The sequence below is a fragment of the Ovis canadensis genome, chromosome 3, assembly GCF_042477335.2.
Source record: "Ovis canadensis isolate MfBH-ARS-UI-01 breed Bighorn chromosome 3, ARS-UI_OviCan_v2, whole genome shotgun sequence".
NCBI classification, from domain to species: domain Eukaryota; kingdom Metazoa; phylum Chordata; class Mammalia; order Artiodactyla; family Bovidae; genus Ovis; species Ovis canadensis.
In genome coordinates this window covers 197,482,480-197,505,754 of record NC_091247.1, presented here as the reverse complement: position 1 = coordinate 197,505,754, position 23,275 = coordinate 197,482,480, and the positions used below count along the sequence as shown (strand labels likewise).

At 35.2% G+C, this 23,275-nt stretch overlaps 1 protein-coding gene across 25 annotated transcripts in view; it reads right to left on the bottom strand.

The window, feature by feature from the left end:
• The window catches only part of SOX5 (SRY-box transcription factor 5), a 1,143,569-nt gene that overhangs the window by 391,344 nt on the left and 728,950 nt on the right, over positions 1-23,275 (bottom strand). For 15 of the 25 annotated variants that reach the window (XM_069581248.1, XM_069581240.1, XM_069581245.1 and 12 more), the window contains one exon: positions 8,835-8,961. In XM_069581248.1, the coding sequence (XP_069437349.1) occupies positions 8,835-8,960 (126 nt within the window). In that variant the 5' untranslated portion in view covers position 8,961. Of the gene's footprint in view, positions 1-8,729; positions 8,962-23,275 lie in introns of all 25 variants that reach the window. The other 10 variants (XM_069581229.1, XM_069581234.1, XM_069581230.1 and 7 more) reach the window with 1 other exon arrangement.

Here is a 23,275-nt window from a genome sequence, read left to right as displayed (position 1 = left end):
ATAATGGCTCCTTTGAGATCCACGAGTAGATCCATTAAGAATGTTTTCTGACAGAAGTAAATTGAAAGAGAGAGGAAGAAGAGGAGCAAATGAAAAGGATCAAAGGAAGAAAAATGAGATAAAATTTATAAGAAACATTGAGAAAAAGAATAAAGGTTGGTTCCTACACTTTTAACTTCCAAATACAAATCATCCCATCATGCAGGTATGAGGATGAGAAATGGAGTATTTCCTGCCATATGAATAAACAAGGATGCCACAGCCACTAGTGATTCTTGCCTTCCGAACATAAATTTCTGAGCCTAGAGGGCACCCAGGAAGGAGAACAATACCTGCAATCTGGCAGCCATTAAGCTGCAGCCGCTCCCTATGATGAACACTTCAGAGCAGGGGTGGGGTGGGGGTTAAAAATACAGGACATCGGCCCCAGAGAGCCGAGATGTACATGAAAGGAATGATTTCAGCGGGCGCAGACTCTTAACATCTTCCCATACCTAGAAAAGCGCTAAATTCCTTAACTGGAGATATCTGCTCTTTAATTAACAATAATCTTCTGACGTTCAGACTACCTTTCCCCTTGATGCAAAACTTCTGTAAGTAAGTCTGACTCTTCCCCCTGTGTCTCATTGGAGCAGTTCTCCCAGGGTTACTTGAGATGCTGTCTCTCAGGTTTGAAGTTCTAAAAATTTCTACCAAATAACTCTCAATGTTTAGACAGTGACTATTTTTTCAAATAGACAAGAATAATGAATGGGATAAAGATGAACACCTATCCCATCCACAAAAATCAGGAGCACCATTCAAGTTTGTCTCCAGCACTGCTTCCTAGTATCCATGCTGTTTCTAGCATCCTAGTCAAATATTCCACCATTCTTTCCACTTCATTTCCATTTTCATTCAAAGTGGTTATCCAGATTAAAGAAAGGAAATATTCAGAACACTAATAACTAAAGTAGTTGTTTTTATTCCTATTAAAACGAGGCATATATTTTACTAACATTATATTTTATATAAGACCTTTTACCAGGCACTTTGTCTTTCGTATATATTTCCTCTTTTTTCTTACTTAGTTATCTCTTCTGGGAATAAGATATTTAAGCAAAAACAAAACAATGCAAAATTATAAAATAAAGACTTTGCATTAATAGTAATGATCCAATGTGCATATATTTTTAATATCCTGGCATCTAGTAATTTTCTCATGGGACAGTTTCATATTAATATGTTTCTGATCCCCATAGATGAGTTATACTTCAACTGTGAATCTGCTTAGCACCTTTTAGCCTGTATCAGGGTTCTAATATTTTATATTACAATCTGGTGACTTTCGTGCTCATCTTACCCCCATACTATACAAAAAGCCACATGAGGAAAAAGACTAATTCTTATTCATTTCTGCATCTCTGCTGATAGGTATCCATTGTATATATCTGAGTTGAATCTTTTCACAACACCCCTATTAAATGAGAGCAATTAAATTCCATTAGACCAGATCTTCTTAAGCAAACACATTTTGCCCCATTACCACAGCATGAGAAGTTCTTACTTATTCCCCTGTCACTGCATAGCACTCTGTGAAGAAGGTCACGGTGGATCCTCATTAAGAGTCCTGAACTCCTGTGGCTGACTCATGTTGATGTATGGCAAAAAAACACTACAATATTGTAAAGTAATAAGCCTCCAATTAAAATAAGTTAATTAATTGAAAAAAAAGAGTCCTGAACTATCTGGCAATACACATAGTGCTTTTTGGTATGTAAGAATACATCCATTTCTCAAAGCCTGGTTAACTTTAAACTCAATAGTAGTACTTCAAATACTGTGGACATCACATGAATCAAGGTTTTCTCCATCTCATATTAGATGCTCTCACACCTGGATGGAAAGGAGTTGTGTGGTAACAGGACACAACCAGATCTATTGACCAACTTAATAGATGAGTTTGACAGATCCCAACTAATTGGTTTCCATATGTCCTCATTCCTTCTAGGAAAGGGCCTCTCAGGTGGCACTACTGGTAAAAAAAAAAAAAAAAAAAAAAAATCACCTCCCAACACAGGAGATGCAAGAGACACAGGATTGATCCCTGTGTTGGAAAGATCCTCTGGTGATGGAAATGGCAACCCACTCCAGTATTCTTGCTTGGAAAATCCCATGGACAGTGGAGCCTTGCAGGCTAAGTCCATGGGATTGCAGAGTCAGACACAACTGAGCACATGCACACACACACACACTCCTTCTAGCCTGAGGGTAATTTTCAGAAACAATGGAAATATAAAGATTGAACCACTTACATTCAAATACAAGCCTAGCATTTTATCTAAATAAATTCCTTTGTGTGGTATTTTCTGACAACATTTACAGAATAATGTTCAAAACAATGTAATTTCATTGTATGATAAACATCAATTTAGCATAAAAAACAAATACAAACTTGTCATCATTTTCACCTTGTTTCAAATGAATTGGCCTTGTTTAGATAAGCAAGCCTATCTCTTACAGAAGCAACAGTTATAGATAAAAGTGTGTGAAATCGGGTGTGTGTGTGTGTAGATTTATACTGCCTACTCTCATAATTTTTTACTGCTACACTGCACATATGGCTTCCAAGCTTACTTTATCTGAATCTTTCTGAATCTATTCTCCATGGTATTAAACTAAGCACATTCCACATCATTCAAAAGTAATTACACTTTTGTTTAGAATGTAGGAGAATGCTCTTTCTAAACAATGAAATTCTCATTATTAGAACTGGCAAAATAATTGTGTTAACAACAGTATGCATTATACCATCACAATAACTTATGCTAGTTTGATGCACAAAGGTAACCAGAAATTTAAAAGCTTATAAAAACCACCACATAAAAATAGGAATCTTTACCATACCATAATTAAGGTCCTATTCTGTGACTTATTTTTAAATAACACATGTAGTTTTCTCTTTTCCTTCTCAAGTTTTCTGAACAGTACTTCACACATAAAATTATCCTAGTCAAACATCGAAAATGCATTACTAACAACTGTCAGATTGTAAGCAAAATTTATACAAAGGGTATTTCAAGACACAGCTATCATATAGCAATTAAAATTATATTGGGTAAATAAAAGATCCCAAGAGTTGACAGTGAGCCTGAGCAAGTAAAAGTCTCTCTCTGTCATGAGCACTGAATGAATCCTTTCAGTGTGTAAGTGTTAAAGGTTGCATTTCATACACTGGAGCTTTGCTATAATTTCATGCTTGGTTCTCAGTTATATGTTCTACTTCTATAGAAGATCAGCTTAAAAAAAATTCCTTTTTATTCTGCTGCTGGACTTCAGGAAGAAACCAATGCACACTGAATGTTACTTTATGATAACTAGTGTCTCTGTATGCTTAAATACATTAAGATACATCCAATTACTAAACCTAATCAGCACATCATATACTCAAAGTTCTTTAACAATTCCAGGAAAATCTTATTAATATAAGCAATTCATGAGATAAGAGAGTATATTATAGCATCATGCTTACAAATCCACTGGGTCTTTATATGTTCAAAAAATTATATGCAAATATAGTATATATTTCATATAAAATTCAGTTATTTATTGAGAGAACAATTCAAATTAGTTTTCTAAAAACTGTATTCTTAAGTAACTGTATACTTTAAAAATCAATCTTGGGAAGGAAGCAGCAGTGTATCCCCACTCTGCAGTCGTACAAAACTGTTCACTCAACTCAAGAGGAACTTAAGTCAAAAGAGAGTTTGTCTGAGGTAAGAGAAAACATTTTATAGGGGAAAAAAAGACAATTGGTTATTCAGTAAGCACAGGTGGTCAAGCTTTCCATTTCACATCCCTTTTGACACCATAACAACCATCTAAGCAGCAGAAGTAGCATGTAACCAGATAAAATGAATACCAACATGGCCACCACCGAGGACCCTGGCTGCCTCTCAAGCTGCTACTTGATTTCCCTTCAGACTTACTCTGTTTCCCTCTTGTGCTCATAAATAATCATGTTGACTGACATAAGGACATGTTCTGGATAGTCCTTTGCATTATGAAATAAGTCTACCTATGTCAGAACTATCATTAAAAATGAGCCAGAAATTATAGTGTCTCTTGCTTGTCTCTGAAAATCTGAAGTCACAGCCTCCAAACTCATGTCAAAAAAAAAACCAAACAAACAAACAGGCAGAGGTGACAAGAAAGTTCGTCCTTCATAAACATAAAGCCCAGGACTGCCTTTCCACTCATGTCATAAACACACTTGCCAACCTTGTCTTTTACCTTTTTGAAGATTATATGGGGATTCCTGACAAGATTATGAGAGCTTCAGAGAAGGACCAACAGAATCAGTCTTTTTATATTTATAATTATGTATCTCAATCTTATATGGACTAGAAATCTGACAGTATTTTATACCTATGTGATATTATTATAATTATATATAATATTATTATAGCATAATATTATTCTGAACAGTAAGTAAAACTCTCCAAGAACAGGACTTGTAGTATTTAAAACAGTTATACATGTTTGGGGAGTTAGTCTTAGTTAGCCATTTAGCTTAATTCTCCAAAATATCAAGGCAAAAACCCACAACTTCAGAAAGGAAAAATTCCATCTTTATCTGACCCATTTCAAACCTTAACACTTGCATACCTGGAATATGAACACAGGACCCTAATTCCCCAAATTCAATATATGGCAGCAGTCATGAGGTGTACAGAACTTCTATCTCAGGAAATATTTTCCAACCTACATTTTATACTGAAAGCATTTCTCTATAACCTCAAAGTGGCATTAAAGGGATTACTCAGAAGTTTTACTTTGTCTCTAAACTATGTAGGCAAAACAAAATGTAGACCTCTCAACATCTCTCTTTTTTATTAAAGAATGGAGTATAAATGTCACATATAAACCAGCAATGAAATCTGGTAACCTGTTTTTTGGTTTCCTAAAATTCAACTCGATGATACAAAGATAATGAAACATTCCCTCTGTTTTCAAAGATACTGAATAGGAAAAAAATAATGTATGTTACTATTGAAATAAAAGGACTTACATGAATATGACAGTGGCCTAGTATTCAGAAAAAAAGAATTTTGTGTTGAATAACAATTCTATGAATGTATTTAATCATTTCGATAACTGGGTAAAATTATATCTTAATCAGCTTAACAGCTGAATATATCATGGCTACTATAGCATACGTTCCGTACTACATTAGTATATTCTACTTTAGCTCTAAAATTTTTAGAAAATCAGCATATTCACCATGAATAATGGCTTAACATCTTTGCTCAAAACATATTTCCTATTTAATCATCCATATAAAATTTGCTGTTTAATCAGTACTCATAAGTTGAGTATCTATTATATACTGGGTATCAGAAATACAACTATATATAACATGTGTGTGTATATATATATAACTGTGCCTTCAAGGGGGAGAAGGCAATGGCACCCCACTCCAGTACTCTTGCTTGGGAAATCCCACGGGCAGAGTAGCCTGGTAGGCTGCAGTCCATGGGGTTGCTAAGAGTCGGACATGACTGAGCGACTTCACTTTCCCTTTTCACTTTCGTGCATTGGAGAAGGAAATGGCAACCTACTCCAGTGTTCTTGCCTGGAGAATCCCAGGGATGGGGGAGCCTGGTGGGCTGCCATCTATGGGGTCACACAGAGTCGGACACGACTGAAGTGACTTAGCAGCAGCAGCAGTGCCTTCAAGGAGAAGTACAGTGCATAGAAAGGCAGACATGTAGATACATAATTTATAACACAGACCATGAGAAAAGATATAAACTTGTACCATGGATAAAGAACAGCAACCATTCTGCCTTGGGAAGTCAGGGAAAGCATCTAAAAAGAAGCAATTTTTAATTCAGTCTTGTGGGAGAAACACAATTTACCAGGAAAGTAAAATAAGAAGAATTTTCCAGGTAGAAAGAATAAGTTTGTGTCATTAGAGGTCACCTGGTACGTTCATGAACATTCATGAAAACCTTCACAAGACTGAAGCACTGGGTCTTTGGCAGGATGTGGCCAAAGAGGAGACAAAAGGCATATTTGGGTGCCAGTCTATATAGAGCCTTTATGCGAAGAGAGTTGTAGACTAAATCCCATAGGCAACAAGGACATACATTGGTTTCCAAAGTGGGATAAATAATCCAACTCTTTTCTCAGGGAAACAAGTCTAGTGGAAGTTGAAAGGAAGATGGGAAAGAGGAGAGGCTGGAAATTTGAGATCATATGAAAGAAATCAAGAAATTTTTGAGGCAGGAACAAATTTAGAAACCAAGTAGACATATACAGTAAAAGAAAATATCAGTGTTGATGTTACTAAAATTAAGTTAAATCATTTGAATGCACACTGTATTAACATCAAGTACAGCAGATCTTAAACTTTGGGGGCTTCAGATCTACTTGAGAATCTGATTAAAACCATAACCCTACTCACATGTGTGCCTACAGAGAATTCTCCATTTATCTTCAGGAGAGCCACAGACCCTAGTTAAGAATTTCTCTCCTGGGTAAAGTTGCTTGAGGAAAGGAGTCATGCCTTATGAAAATTATTTCCATAGTGCACAACAAAAACTTGGTACAAAGAAGGTAGTTCATAGGTTTTACTTAGACTGTATTCTCCATTACAAACTGGATTCCATTTTCATTAACATCCTGCACTGTAGCATCCACTTGCGCCAACTACAGTATGTGTTAACAATTTAACATACTTTTCTCGTATCCATCCTTGAGTGTACTTAAGACAGTTTCCCCTCTCTTCTAGCAATAATTATTTATAGTCACTCCTTTAAATTTGTGTGTTTATATTTACAGAAGTATTACAGGAAAATCAAACCAAGAAGCACTCCCCACATGAAATTCCCTGAAAGAAGGCAACGGTCAACATATTGAGAGGGAGAAAAGCATGCACACTGACGCAATGTCAAACGGGGAGTCTGATCTCTCTACCCTGTTGAGCTACTTGCTGTCATTTTCCCCCTTTGTTTTTCTAGTTTTAATCTTTGTGAAGGAGGCCAAGAAGTTATATCATTGCACATTACTAACATGACCTCATAGTAGAGGGGAAAGAAGGAGGACTTCTGGATAGTATGATTTAACTTGACAAATAAGAGATAATCAGAATATTAAACGGGTGTGCATAATTGTGAAGAGCTTGGAAAATTTAAAAGCATGAAATCCAAAGCCAGACCATCTGGGTAAACTCTGGTTCTCCAACTTACTAGCTGTGATCTGGAGCAAACTATTTAGACTCACTGTGCCTCAGTTTCCCCCTCACCTATAAAATGGGATTAATGGTAACACCTCATTGAATTATTGTGATGGCTAAATGAGTTAATATATATCATGTGCTTGAAACAACACACCTGTAAGAGTACTATATAAGGGTTAGCTAAAACATTCTTCTTGGTAAGAAAACTTTGGCACACAGTCAAAAATGCTCACAAAAATTCTGCCTTTGAGGCTTAAAATTTGAATGGAAGTATTTAAATCTAATGTGAATTATCAAAGGACAGTGTTTATTTCACAGATATTAGAAGATAATCTGATTCTTCTTGTTGGTTTAATTCTATTTCCAGTAATTCAATGACATAAACAAGTAGGTGTATTTCGGTACCAAACACATTTAGGATGTGTAATCATTCCCTAGAGAAGTCCCACCATCCCACAATAAATAAATAAATAAATATTTAACAGAATCAGAGCCTTTTTTTTTAAAGATATGAGAATGTATGAAGAAATATTTTTGTTGGTGTGACCTGGTTCAAACTAACAGCACTGGCATCCTTGAAGGAGAAGAATAGGGGCCACAAAAAATGTGACACCCACCCAAGAAGTCATGTTGAAAAGGCAAGGTGGCTTGACTGGCAGCTAAGTGCCAGGCTACCTTGCCAGCATGCTGTTTCTGTGCATTTAAGTTCCTAAGAAGAACCTAAAGGCCTTATTTATTTGTGTGTGGGTCTTCTGTTTAAGCTTCAGCCAAAGATACTATGCTGTCTTCTCCCTCTCATCTGTGAAATCATGGCTTCCTAATCTTCTGTGGTGATCCAGCCCCCAGAAGCAGGGGCCAGATAAATTATCCAGAGCTTCAAATTCTAGAATAGGATGTACAAGGGAATTACTGAATTATCAAAGCAACAGAGTGAATGGAACTGAGTTAGGAATTAGTGCAGTTACATCAGAAATGTATTGTCTCTATGAAACATGCACTTCTGTAATATTCCCAATACTGTAAGAAATATTGGAACCCAATCTGAGGGAAGCAAAAGTTGAAAAAAAAAAAAAAAACCAACCCTGATTTATCATGGTGGAAATGCTCAAACAATGCTATAGCTCTTTCTGGAAAAATTATTAGAGTTTTATTACTCTTTATTAGAAATATATCTCTTTATTAGAAAGATAAAGATATCTAACTTTCTTGAGGACTAATTTTAAATGTGTTAATATTATTCTTAGATTATGTTTTTCCACTAATTAAGTTGGGAGTGTCTCAAAAGCAGAATTCTTGAAAAGCAAAAACAAAACAAAACAAAAACAGTGTAAGTATACTCCCTGCTGGAATCAATGTACTTATAAAGACTTCTAAGATGTTAGGAGTGAATCTTGTGTGTGCCTATTAAGTAGATGATAATTACGAAGCACAGGACTGAAGCCAGACTACTAGAGGAGCAGACTGGTCACACAGTGAGTGTAGGCACAACAGCCCATGAGAAACCTACCATTGTGTTGTGCTGAGAAGTGGGAGTCCTATGGCCACAAGTCTCTTGCGTCAGCAGAGAAACTGGCTGAAATTCCTCAGAGTGAGGCTTGTTGGGAAAACTCACATGCAAGGGAAGGTGAAAGGCTGGGAGCCCGTCACTCTCCTCTTCTTCCACTTTCTGTCTGCTTGTCACCATGGCTACCTCTCCATCTGCTTCCCCATACGGAGAGGCTGGTCGCTTGGAAGACATCCTGGAAGGAACAAAAGAGGAGAAAATAATGAAACCTCCACATAAATCCTTAATGCCGTCATTGTGTGGTTAGGGGCCATTGTAACAGAAATGCCTTTTTGTGCTGGCAGAGAGCAGGAAACCATCCAAATACCACTGCAAAGCACACACAATCAGAAACAATGGCCAAGCAGGTAGCAACAGAACAGTGCTTGTTTGTTGTGAGAATAATACACTAATATAGCACTCTCTTGTATTCTGGCTTCTTAAACAAGAGAATTCACCTAAGAACACTGCATAATGAAAGACCATTCCATTTTAAAGGAAAGAAAAATACCCATCTCATTTTACACGTTGATAGACCTTATTGAAGACAGAACATCCATGAATAGCAAATCCTGTTGGCAGTTAAAGGAAGGGAAATAACTAAAAAATTTTTCACCAAAAAATAAACAAAGTAAATGAATGACTGTCATTAAAAAAATTGCATTAAAAGTAAGATTATTGTAAAATGTAGGAATATTGGTTATTGGCAAACCTCAGGTCACAGAACAAAAAGTTTGATATTTGTTTAAAGCTTATTAAGAATTGAAGAAATTCTACAATCACTGTTAATCCTCAAATATTTAAGGACTTTTCTCTCTCATATCCCCAAATCACCCAATTTTGGCTTTTAGTTCTAATATAAAATTTGTAGGTAGTTAAAAAAAATGATAAGAATAGAAAAATATTTCAATTTTATTTCCACAGTTTCATGAAATATTTAGCTGTAGATTCTCAGACTTATTTCTTCCTTAGAATACCTAAGCAAAGAAAAAATAAATTAAATAAGCATGTTTTGTTTTGACAAGCTAATGCCTATATGACAATACACTTAGATTTTTTTTTTTTGTACTTGAGTCTGATTGAGAATGTTATCGGAGGTTAAAAATAAATGGCAAATATGTTTAGTGAAACATAAGACATATTTTCTTTTCATTAAATTTTTCATGGAAGCAGAATAGAGTTAAATTTTTTAATTAAAAAAATGTCTGGTATTTACAACTTGATTTGACCTTGAAAAACACTCTAATTTTTGTTCAACAAAGAGTGTCTACAAAATCATCCATTCTTATTCTATACCACTGATACAGGGGATAAGAAAGTATGAACTAACTACCACATCACTTCATTCATATATATCACTGATTTTTAAATTTAAAATGTACTACCAAATGAGAGGGCTCTAATCTCTGTTGAGTGATGCTATTCTTAGTGTTAGAAGTTTTGAAAGACAAATGTATTTAAATGCTGGATATATTCTGTGAAGATAAAATAGCAGAGTAGAAAAAAATAAAGGCTGTGGAATCAGACAAACACAAAATAAAACACTGATTCTGCTACTTGCTAGCTGTGAGACTTACTTTAATCTCTATTTCAGTTTACTCATCTTTAAAGTGAGATGAAATATCTACCTGTGATACTTTGAGAATGAACTATGTTCCACATGAAAAATGACTTACAGAGCATTTTGCTCAGAGTAGACACTCAATTAAAAAATACTGCTGTTTATTTCACTACCTTTAAAACTACAGTGTGACCCACCACCGTTAAAAACACAAAAACAGCAGCAGCAACAACAACTCAAAAATGACAATGCAGATTGCATTCTAAGAGTTAAACTGTAAAATCAACATTGGATACACAGTCTCCAATAGAGAAACGTTCCCTGGTTAGTCATACTTGACAATAAACTGATCAAATGAGTTATCAAGTGTTAAAGAAAAAATGTTATTAGCAGAAGTCTTGATCAGCAGAAGAACACAGAAAAGAAAGGAAATAGTAGTGGTTACCAAGCACTGTTTAAAAACAGAAACAGACTGGGCCAGTGCATTTCAGGGATCTTTAACCATTTCTGATCTCATTACTAAGGTTTACCCCAAGTATACTCTAAGTATGGAGAAAGAGCAAGGGCCTGGGATTAACAGAAAAGACTGAGTCTCATGACCCAGAGGGATGTTGTGGGGAGGGAGGTGGGAGGGGGGTTCATGTTTGGGATCGCATGTACACCAGTGGTGGATTCATGTCAATGTATGGCAAAACCAATACAGTATTGTAAAGTAAAATAAAGTAAAAATAAAAATAAAAAAGAAGTGAAGTGAAAGTCACTCAGTCGCGTCTGACTCTGTGACCCCATGGACTATACAATCCATGGAATTCTCCAGGCTAGAATACTGGAGTGGGTAGCGTTTCCCTTCTCCAAGGATCTTCCCAACCCAGGGATCAAACCCAGGTCTCCCGCATTGCAGGCAGATTCTTTGCCAGCTAAGCCACAAGGGAAGCACAAGAATACTGGAGTGGGTAGTCTATCCCTTCTCATCTAGGAATCAAACCCGTTTTTCCTGCATTGCAGGTGGATTCTTTACCAACTGAGCTATCAGGGAAGCTCTTAGTCTCATTGGCAACACTTTATCTATCCCCAAATTGACAGATTAAACTTTATATGATAACTCAACACTAGAGATATTTAACTCCCACTGTTTTGTTTCCATGCTCTCCTAGTAAACTGCTTTTTTAAAAAAATTCATTTTTTAATTGAAAGATAATTGCTTTATGATATTATATTGGTTTCTGCCATACATCAACATGAATCAGCCATAGGGATATGTAGCTCCTTCCCTCTCGAAACTCCCTCCCACCTCGCACCTCATCCCACCCCTCTAGGTTGTCACAAAGCATGGAATTTGAGCTCCCTGTGTCCAAGCAAACTTCTGATTCTCATAAAGAGAATGAGATGACAGAACATACTTAAATACACAAAGTCTTTGAGAAGTGATTTATCATATTAAATCAATAAAGAGATGTTTAATTATTTCTTGGTTTCACATGAAACTTGACTACAATTTTATTCATTTATTACATAAACCATATTATTTATGGTCTGTGTAGGATTACTATTCTTGCTGGAGTTAAACTGGTATTTTGGTGCCTACCTCAGTCTTAAATACAGTCAGTCTCTTAGCTGTCTGAAAATTTCAGGCTATTAGTAAGAGTCAGTTTCTGGGTTATCAAAAAGAAAACTATATCAGATGGTTTATTTAATAGCCAGCTGGCTAGTTAATACAATTCTATGACTTTCAGAAGGCATTACTTTTCTGCCGACTTCTACTTTATTAATATCATTATTAATAATGACTATGAAAATTAAAAGTCTTAAAGTAGATAAAAGGTATATAAGGTAGATAGTTAGTTACTGCTATTTGCAAAACTTCCAGTTCTTTCAATATCTAAACTATTTTTACACCTAATTGGATAAAGAGTCTCTCCATACACATATCATGTTATGGAGAAAAAACTATAAGGTCTAAAATACCAAAGAGGCATGGTGCTAAAAATCAACTGATTCTAAAATATTATATATTTCAGGTTTATTTCAATTCCATTCTTAGAGACTTATACAATGTTCTTAAATGTGTTGGACTTATAAGAGTATTGTTATGTAGCTCAGGTAAAAGATTTCTTCAAGATGTTTTAAATTACTAGAATAATAATGACTATGGTTATAGTTGAGTAATAGGCTAGAAAATGAGAAGCAAAACAAAATACATAAATTATGTTAAGAGTTAATAATCTGTTGGTTGCATTATCTGTGTTTGACTTTTGTACTTCTAAAACTATTGATAACAAAATAGCCAATACGATTAAATTCTTGAATTTTTTTCATCTACCAAAGGGTTTTATTTTGGATAGATGAAAGTCTCAATTTTGAAAAAAGCATTAAGGAGGCATTGAAAATTTCCATGTATTGTCTATCTGGGAAATGTAGGGTTCCAATTCCTGCAGCTCACACTACAGGTCTATGTTACAGAGCAAGAACACCTCAGAACAACTTGAGGATCTAAGCTGGGGCATGCTGTACTATATCCATTCAGAGATGCTTTTTGTCATTCCTGTGGTGTGAGATGGACAAGAAACAAAACTCAGACTTCAAAGAAAGTGACATGAGACTAACAATTACAATCTAGTGTAATATTAACTTCTGGAGTTAGTTTATAACTATACAGTTCATTTATAACTATAACAATGATTATTATAGCTTATAAAGTAGTCTTTAATTCACTTGGTGCGTGGATAAGAAAATCTTCTTCAAAGAAGTGATGTCTAATTCCAGGACAAAAAGGAATCTTTATATCATCAACAACCCTTTAATCACTGCTTATTATGCATAAGACTCTTATCTAATGAGAATTTAAAAATGCAATTCAGGGTTTCTGCTTTAAAAAATTTACGAACTGTTTGTTGTTCAGTTGCCAAGTTGTGTCCATTTCTTTGCAACCCCATGGACTGTGGCATGCCAGGCTTCCCTCTCCTTCACTATCTTCCAGAGTTTGCTCAAACTCACATTCTCAATTTTGAATACACATTGGAATTACATCAGTTCAGTTCAGTTGCTCAGTCATGTCCGACTATTTGTGACCCCATGAACCGCAGCATGCTAGGCCTCCCTGTCCATCACCAAATCCTGAAGTTTACCCAAACCCATGTCCATTGAGTCGGTGATGCCATCCAATCATCTCATCCTTTGTCGTACCCTTCTCCTCCTGCCCTCAATCCCTCCCAGCATCAGAGTCTTTTCCAATGGGTCAATTCTTCACATGAGGTGGCGAAAGTACTGGAGTTTCAGCTTCAACATCAGTCCTTCCAATGAAGATTCAGGACTGATTTCCTTTAGGATGGACTGGTTAGATCTCTTTGCAATCCACAGGACTCTCAAGAGTCTTCTCCAACATCACAGTTCAAAAGCATCAATTCTTTGGCACTCAGCTTTCTTTATAGTCCAACTCTCACATCCATACATGACCACTGGAAAAACCATAGCCTTAACTAGAAGGACCTTTGTTGACAAAGTAATGTCTCTGCTTTTCAGTATGCTACCTAGGTTGGTCATAACTTTCCTTCCAAGGAGTAAGTGTCTTTTAATTTCATGGCTGTAATCACCGTCTGCAGTGATTTACATGGAGAGGTTTAAAAACTACTGCTGCCTGAGTCTCACTGCCAGATATTCTGATGTTATTGTTTTTGGAATGCACATAGCTTATCAGAAATTTCTAAGACTTTCAGGTGATTCTAATGTGCAGTTAACAGGTGGTATTTGTTATTTGTGCAAGTCAGAAAAATACCTCCCACCCAAGATGCCCAAACTCTCATCTCTGAAACCAGGGAATATGTTACCTTACAAGGCAAAAGGGACTTTGTAGATATAATTAAGGACTTGGGATAAGGAGATTATTCTGGATATTGTGAGTGTAACCAAAGTAATCATAAAGGTCCTTATAAGGGAGGGAGGTAGGAGTATCAGAGTCAGAGAGAGTGACAGGAAGATACTATGCAGGACTTTGAAAACGGACTATGCAATCACAAGCCGGAGAACATATTCTAAAAAGCTATAAAAGGCCATGAAACAGATTTTCCCCTAAAACCTCTAGAAAGAATGGGCTTTGCCATCATCTTGACTATAAGACTTCTGACCTCTAGAAATGTTAAGTGAATACATTTGTATAGTTCAAATCACTAAACTTCTGATAATTTGTTACAAAGCCACAGAAAACTAATTCACCACTATTTGAAATATATTTTTTCACACTAGGGATATTCTCAATCTGAAGTCCTCCTAACCCAATTACACACTTTCTTGTTCCTTCATCTCATTTAGTTTTCTGCTCCAACATCATTTCCAAGCATTTACCACCTGCGGTATTTTAATTATTTTCTTTATCTGTCTTCCCCACTGTAAGATTGAAGAAGGAAGACTTTAGTTTTGTCCACAGCTACTTTCCACAACTACTTACTCAGGACTTACAATCCTTTCTGAATATAGTCATCTCTCAATCAATGTGTGTTTGATGAAATCTACTATTGAAAACCAGAAACTATCTTACTATTCTCTAACTGTAGATGGTTGCAAGATTCAGTCTTACAGGACGTGTAGGCTTAGAAAATGCTCTAATGTCAGAAAAAAAGAAATCCAGCTCAGTGATAACACTGAATTTCTTTTTAATAATTCTATGTAGAGGATTTGGTAAACCTTGTTTATTTAGGTTTTAAGTACTTGTGGAAAAAACCCCTATAGTTCTTTTTAAAATGCAATAAGTAAAATATTATAAAAGTGAAGTAACTTTATAAAAAATGCTACAGCATTAATTATTAATAGATCTGTTACTGCAGAATCTCATCTACTTACTGCTTTAAATTTAACTCGTCTGCTTAGCAAATGTTCTTTGCTGCAATTATTCTTGAAAACGATATGTACAAAGTCAAACAAATTTGTATACAGACCAAGTACAAAATGGAAGACTCAGATTGGCAAGTGCTTTCTGTGTATTATAGTTACCCTTAAGTTTCTGTTTTTCTCTAAACATTTTAACCTTTGACTAGTTAATTCAGAGATGAAGTCCTAGGAAGCAGTGCCTTCTACTGGTTATTCTTTTAGAATGATAATATTATTTCTTTCAAGGTTTGCAGTTATGTATAAAAATATTTTTAAAAACCTAGAAAGAATAAATTAAAATCCCAGCTCTTATTAAAACCTGCCCCAACCACCATAGATGAAATGACTTTTCCCCACTTCAGACAGTATCATCAACTCTTGTTAGTAGACCACTTAAAAAAAATACAGGTCTACTGATGATCATTTCATGTGATTTTTCCAAGCTGAACAAAAATCTTTCCAAATTGTTCTGTACTTTTTCCCTAAATAATATAATCTGCTATATTAGATGAGTTACATTTAATTATATAACCACATAATTCCTAGCACACAGTTGTCACTCATTGTATTTTTATATGTGTAAATGAATGGTCAGAGTGTCTATTTCGTGCTAGGCAAGTTACCTTTGTGTTACAGAGGAAACAGGTAACTTAGATACAAAGACGCTTCTAGTTTACTTTTAAAGCAGAACAGTGTAGATGAAAACAGAAGACATAGATTCAGTAGTTCATTCATTCATTCACAGAAACACATTTATGGAAAGACTATCATGTGCCTACAGATAGCAACATCATTAAGAAATCAAGAAAGAATAATTTAAGGTAAATGATTTTTATAAATATGAGTACTATGGAGGATCGGAGAAGGCAATGGCCACCCACTCCAGTACCTCTTGCCTGGAAAATCCTATGGACGGAGGAGCCTGGTAGGCTGCAGTCCATGGGGTCGCTAAGTCAGACACGACTGAGTGACTTCACTTTCACTTTTCACTTTCATGGATTGGGGACGGAAATGGCAACCCACTCCAGTGTTCTTGCCTGGAACCCAGGGACGGCGGAGCCTGGTGGGCTGCCGTCTATGGGGTTGCACAGAGTCAGACATAACTGAAGTGACTTAGCAGTAGCATGGACAATAGATACTAGAGAGATACTGTCCTGCTTAAGGGCTTCCTTGGTGGTTCAATGGTAAAGAATCCGCCTGCAATGCAGGAGATGTTTGGGTCTGATCACTGGGTTGGGAAGATTCCTTGGAGGAGGGCATGACAACCCACTCTAGTATTCTTGCCTGGAGAACCCCATAGACAGAGGAGTTTGGTGGGCTACAGTCCATGGGGTCACAAACAGTCAGAGACAACTGAAGCGACTTAGCAGGCATGCACACCCTGCTTACAATAATCAGGGAATGCTTCCTACAGATCAGAGGAACTCAACAATGCAGTGAAGGATGGATCAGGTGTAATTAGACACAGAGAAGAGGAGATTGTAGATAGGAGAAATGACATCAGCAGATTAAAGAAATACACAGAATGATACGTGAGAGTAGAACGGTTTGGTTCAAGCGGAATATTCTACGAGGAGTAAAAGCAGATAAAGGTGAAAGGCAGGGACCAGATGATTATGATTCAGGTTAGATTCTAACAAGTGTGAACAGCTGCACCAAATGTGAGATTGATACTAGAGGTAGAAGGAAACTGGAGATGACTGCTGAGCTACACAATAACATAATCAAAATTACATTCTAGGAGGGAAGTCCTTCAGAAACCAGCAACTGATAGAAGGGTGAGGGTGGAAACCAGAGAAGGGGAATGATGGGGTGAGATAATTCATAGATAAACAGATTCCTTGATGACGTTACAGAATGATACTGCTAATAAGAAAAATACATATTTTAGAAAGAAGGCCAGCTTGGAGGAAAATATTAAATTCATTTCAGAAATAAATCTTTGTTTGTTGGCTGGAAAATTTTAAAAAGAAACAGATTATCAGAAAATGGAGGACTTCTGTGTAACTAAAGTTACTTCTGTGGAAGTAACTAAGTCACTGTAATCTTTTAAACACAGGCAGAGCATTGACCAATACTTGTAATTATTTGTCATTGATTTCTTCCACAATGTTCTGATTCGGTATTCTTACGAGTTTTGGTCTATAAAAAATAAAACTGAGTCATAAAAATGGTTAATTATCTTTTGTTACACTACTCTGTCTTCACACTATAATAAACAGCAGTGCAAGAGCAAAGCTGTCTCTCCAAGAGAAAAACAGAAAATAGAGCAGTGGGAGGGGGAGAAAATCTAAATTTTGCACTCCGTCCAACTTTGGGAGACCAGCGTATGAAAAGGATAGAAGACAAATGAAGAGAAATCAAGTTATATGCAAAGAAATGTAATTATTCGCTAAACAATTCTACAAAAGTAAACATTCTGAGTATGAACTTTAAAAATTCTGGACCATGACACCTATGTAATTTAAAACTTCCATTGATTCGTCTCCTAAATACTCCCTTTTAATACCCATTTTCTCAAGTTAAATTTTAAGTATGGCAGACAGAAAGCATTTCAAAAACAACTGAAATATTTGAAAGGATGAATCCTCTTTTAAGGGAATAACAAACATGGAATATCACAAATACAATAAAAACTGGTAATCGTTCATATCCAAAGATTATATTAGTGCTATCTTTCTAGAAGTTATGCCAAGTTTTCCTACTAATTAAACTACTTGTTCAGGATATTCACCTTTACTTGTCTGGTTGCTTTTGTAACTAAGCTTGTTGTCAGAAGGTTATTCAAGATAAGAAATTAACCTCCACTGGTTTTCAAAGAGTTCTTCTTTTCTCAATAGAATGGTTAACTATTCCACCTGGGGAATCAACACAGACGTTGAATGGACAGGTTTCGACTCCTGTCCACTTACCAAAGAAAATACTAACACTCCTTATAAACATAGATTTAGACAAACTTAGCATGTCATTTCATTAAAGAAAAAGATCAGTTTCATACTTTCTACCTATAAATCTCAACTACTGTTCTTCATATCTTATGGTATATTCTTTTTGCCCCCTTCCATGTTTTGAACATCTTCGTTTTCCTACTAGGTTTAGAGTCAGCTTTGTGTATACTCTGTAAATTCTATATAAAGTCTGTAACCAAGTATGTCATATATATTAATAATATTTAAAAGTCTTTTAGATAGAAAAGGTATTTGTGATAAATATGTAGTCTTTCAAATGTTTACATTTTTCTTTTCTATAAATCCTCTTTGCCATCAGTTTCTCTTACAGAACAGGCCAATCTATGTTCTCTACCCATTGCTGCCCCTGCACAAAGAACATATTTATTACATTGTTATTTAGAAGCATGGACAAGTTCATCAGGTCCTAGCATACACTATAAACAGAAGAAGATATACAGATTTCACAAAAATATAAAAACAGATGACACAGAGTAATAAAGAAGTCTAGATTCCCTTGTAATCTTTATTATACATGTCACCAGAAACTCATTTCTACCAGTATTTTCAAACAAAATTTACCACAGCACTGAAATCTAAAATCAAAAGCAATTTTTGGATTATTGCTACTTAAGAATAAATTTATTCTGTTCTAAAATATAATTTGAATTTACAAAAAATTTAATAAATGTTACAAAAGTTTAAACTGTATTTAAAACTGTGTTAATGAAAAATGTCATAGTCACAAAGAACTTTCAAAGTGACCAAAGTGGATTCTCATGTTTACCTTGTCATATGTTTGGTCCTGAGATGCTCTCTGCATTGAGACAAAGAAGCTCCTTACGCTATCCCTTCTCGTTGATAAGAAGAGCACCACTCTGAACTGTTTCACCACCTTTCTGCCTTCTCTTTACTAGCATCTCTCTTACCGAATAACTTTTCCCAGCCTGTCCAGTCAGAGAAAGAGGAAAGGACAAGAAGAGAAAAAAATGAAGAGGTAGAGAGATTTCTGAGGGAAGTGTGGAAAAGAAAGAGAAAAATAGTATGCATCAGAAGTTAGAGAGAAGGACTCAGAAATAGAACTTAATTCTTGTCAGTATCTGAAAGAAATGAGTTCTTTACTAGTTGGACAAGTATATTTCAGAACTGAATAAATGGACCTAAAGTTTGTAGCAAAATAAACTTTAAAATGTACATTTGTTTTTGTATTCTAAACAAGAGAGACAAATACCAAAGGTAAACACTTAATAACAGTTTATGATAGAAAAATTCCAGGCTACAGTGATTCGGAACTCAAAGTTTGATTCCTTTCCTACTTTCTTTTATGGTCTTACTAATTGTAATTGCTAAAAACTGACTCCAAAGTTAGACCATACGTTATTAGATGAAGACCTCAAGAAAATTTTCTAAACGGAAGACTGATTTATTATGAGCAATGTAATAGCTGGGCTCTGGGGCCAAAACACCATATTATGCTTTAATTGTGCTATTTTAAAATTAAGTGCTTAAAACAAAAGTATTCCTGATAAATAAAAAGGTATAAAGAGCATTAAATTTAAACTCTCTTCTAATCATTCTATAATGTTCTAATACTTAGAAAAAAACAGAGTTCAGTATAAGTCTGTTTAAGACTGAAAGAAATTGGTAAGGTGAACTTTTATGGATCTGAGGTACAGTTACTTTCATAAAGACAAGAGAAAGTAAATGCTCTTATAGAATTCTAGATTCTTTAAAAAATTATCAAAAAATTTGTCATTTATAGCACAAGAATATGGTAATAAGAATTCTGTACTTTAAAAATCCCTAAGTTAGACTTAGTAATTGCTAAAATTCTGTTTCCTTATCTCAAAAATAGTAACACCTATATCTGAGCTATTAAACATTTGATCAGATTCTTTTTAATCATCAGATACACTAAATTTCAGCCAATCTGCTTAAAACAGGATAGAATATGACTAAGACCTTTAAATGTTGAAGAGAAATTTCTTTTACATTGTAGGTAAAATGACCAAATTAATGAGTATGAAAGAAAAGTACTAATTTGTTGTGATTTTTAAAATTTGTGTATTGTTGTACATTTGTCATTAATCAGAAACAAACAGAAAAATAATGTTTAACTTTCAGCTACCTACAGTTTAAAAAATAAAGTCTTTTTGTTCTGATTATTTAAAAATTATTTGGAATAATCTAGCATTAAGATTTGTGGTTCTGAAACTTGTTATTAGAGTTAGAAAGGGTATACTTTTTAAGGAAATAAAAAGCTTTTTTCCATTTGAGCATGAGTTTTGCCTTTCTGACAGCTCTAAGTCCACAGGATGTGGAGGGATGATTTAAATTTTACATCAAAATTGTGACTGCACTAGACTTTTTTTCCTCTTTCTCAAGGGAGGCATTGTTCTTGCCTTTCCATAACCAGGCGTGACAGCGCCAGACTGGAGTCACACGGCTGGTCTCTGAGTCAGCGTGAAAGTGCTCACCTCCTGAGTTTCCCCAGATGCTCGGCTCCTTATGAGTTTGAAAGCTGAGCACTGAGTAGCCACACGATCCATTCCTGGGACAGATAGAGGAGTGAACGGGAAAATCTAGGGATTAACAAAAATTATCTCTTCCTACACACATTGTAAAACTCTCATTAATAAGTAACAACAACAAAAAAAGTACCATTTTTTAAATCAAAAGTTGAGACAGATTGTTCAACAAGTAATTGTGTGCTTTGAGTTAAAGAAATAAGGAAAGGCTAAAAAATCAGAAGACTGTTGAATTTTTCTGAGACACATGGTTGCCACATGTATAAATTTCAGGTTGTACTTAGCTGGACAGAATACTGGAAGAATAACATGGAGATGTATATCCATTCTCAATATCTCGAAGAAGGTAATCTTTAAAGCTGTCTGTCGAATACCTGAGAAGGGCAATCTCTTTTGCTCTCTATCAGAACAACTGCTGTGAAACAGGGATTAATTCAATTCCTATTGTTCCATCCTTGACCTTGTAGAGAAGTCTGTGTCTTGTGTATTTAAGCAACCCTGTGTATGTGTGAGAGAGAGACAGAGACAGAGAGAAAAAAAAAAAAAAGAGAGAGAGAGAAGAAGAAAGAGGAAGAGAGGAAAGATATTTACTGATATTAACTGACATTAATACTCTTTTCTTTTGCTTTTCAAATGGAACCTCTTTAACGATGAGGCAGGACCATGTTAATTTAATCATAACATATGCTAACAATTTTTACTTGCTATAGAATTCAAAACTATTTGGTTAAAAGTTGTATGTATTTTGAAGGAAAAAATAAAGAAATATAAACAAACTCCTTCCAATTTGTTAACTCATAAAAATAAAGAAAAAAGCCAAAAGGAAAGTATTTCTAAGTATTACTACTACAGGGAGTAGTACTAATCTCTTAACTATTGATCACTAAAATAATGCCGGTCGATTGTTTTCATGTTTACCTCATGAGGAGGTAAACATGTATATGTACATGTGTCTACATATGTTCACATGTACATATATGTGTGTGTGTTTGCAATAACCTATTCACTATATCTATGTTAGCCACAGTAAAAGAATACAGTTTTTCATTTATGAAAATCACTGGTTAAGTAAGGTGCACATATCAAAAATAAAAATCAATTTGATTTGAAGTAGGAAGGAACATCTATTTAGGCTTAATGATAGTGACACCTCTGTAAAAAAGACATGTCACTTATTTTAACGACTTGGTCATTTTGACTCTCCCAGGAGAATCTCTCTATGGCAGAATCACAAGGATATATATATTTTTTTTTTCCAAATTTGAGCTTCCCTCTCTGTCTCCTTATTTGAGCTTCCCCTTAACAGTGTCCACCCAAGTCTTGCTCTCTCTTCTCACATTACTGGCTAAATCTAAATAAATAGCAAATTATTCTATAATCAAAAGTGACTTATTCTTAGCATGGTGTACATCTTGAAATAAAATCTGTGGCATGTTTAATTTATATAGGATCTAATAATGATGACAAAAATAATCAAGTAACCAGTCTAGTTTTAATTTCTTTTGTTTTCAAAGGTCATTGTGAAATCAAGCAAGTTAAGCCTTCAAAAGCAAACCTCTAGAGAATGATGTGAGGTTTTTTTTTCCCTAGCAGAGATGAGAAAGGAGGCTCATAACTAAAAGTAATACCGAATATCAGCATCAGATTTGTTGAGAATGACTGTCTAAGAAGTCCAATGAAGAAAAATATTATGACCTCTACCCTCGTTGGAATCCAAATAACAAGAAAAAGTTTATGTGATTCTGCTCAATTCTGGTCAATTAAGAGGACTCACTCTCTTTTCCATACCCCATACAGACTTGACTTCAGCCTGTTTCTGTAACAGCTGTTGAAAAAAATGAATAAAGTGGAAAATATTTATATTATATTCAAAAGAGACAGCAAAGAACACATATATAGTGCACAAATCTTTCCTACAACAACAGCTTCTGATGTGAGAGATAGGCATACTAGTTTTCTGAACTTCCAGGCAAAATGAAGAATTTGGCGTAATAATCAAGAAAAGTCCAAAAGGAAGGGTGCAGTGCCAAAGATGATGAGCATCTATCAACCCAAACTCCAAAACAGCAGGATGCAGCTATGGCTGATGCGCTAAGAATGCTGAGCCTCTTCACTGGTCCCTTTCATGCCAAAGCTTCTTTGCTTGGATGAATATGAATTAAATCCATAAGCTTTCTTATTTTTCTAGCTTGACCTCTAAACTCATTTTACATCTTAACTGTTTATCTTCTCCCCCCATTAATCTTTCTGGTTTTAGCACATTCCCTGTTGTTTTTAGGGGAAAAAATGCTTTAAAAGTATGATTCATACTGCCACTGTGGATGACTTTGGAATGTTAGCTCTTTTCTATAAATGGGTACAAACTATTCAGTGGGAACGTAAAGGCTACCAGTTTACTGCCTCTGAAATGAAAATTCAAAAGATATGGCATACACTATAGAGAAGAAACTCATCAAACTCTTATAAAGGTATGACTAGTATAAAGACACAAGAAGTTTCCAGTATAAGGTTTACAGTAGATTAAAAATTGGGCTAACAGTAATGTCACTAACAAATTCTGTCTTTAAAAAAAACAAATTTAGAGTATGTTATATAGATAAACTTTTTGAAATC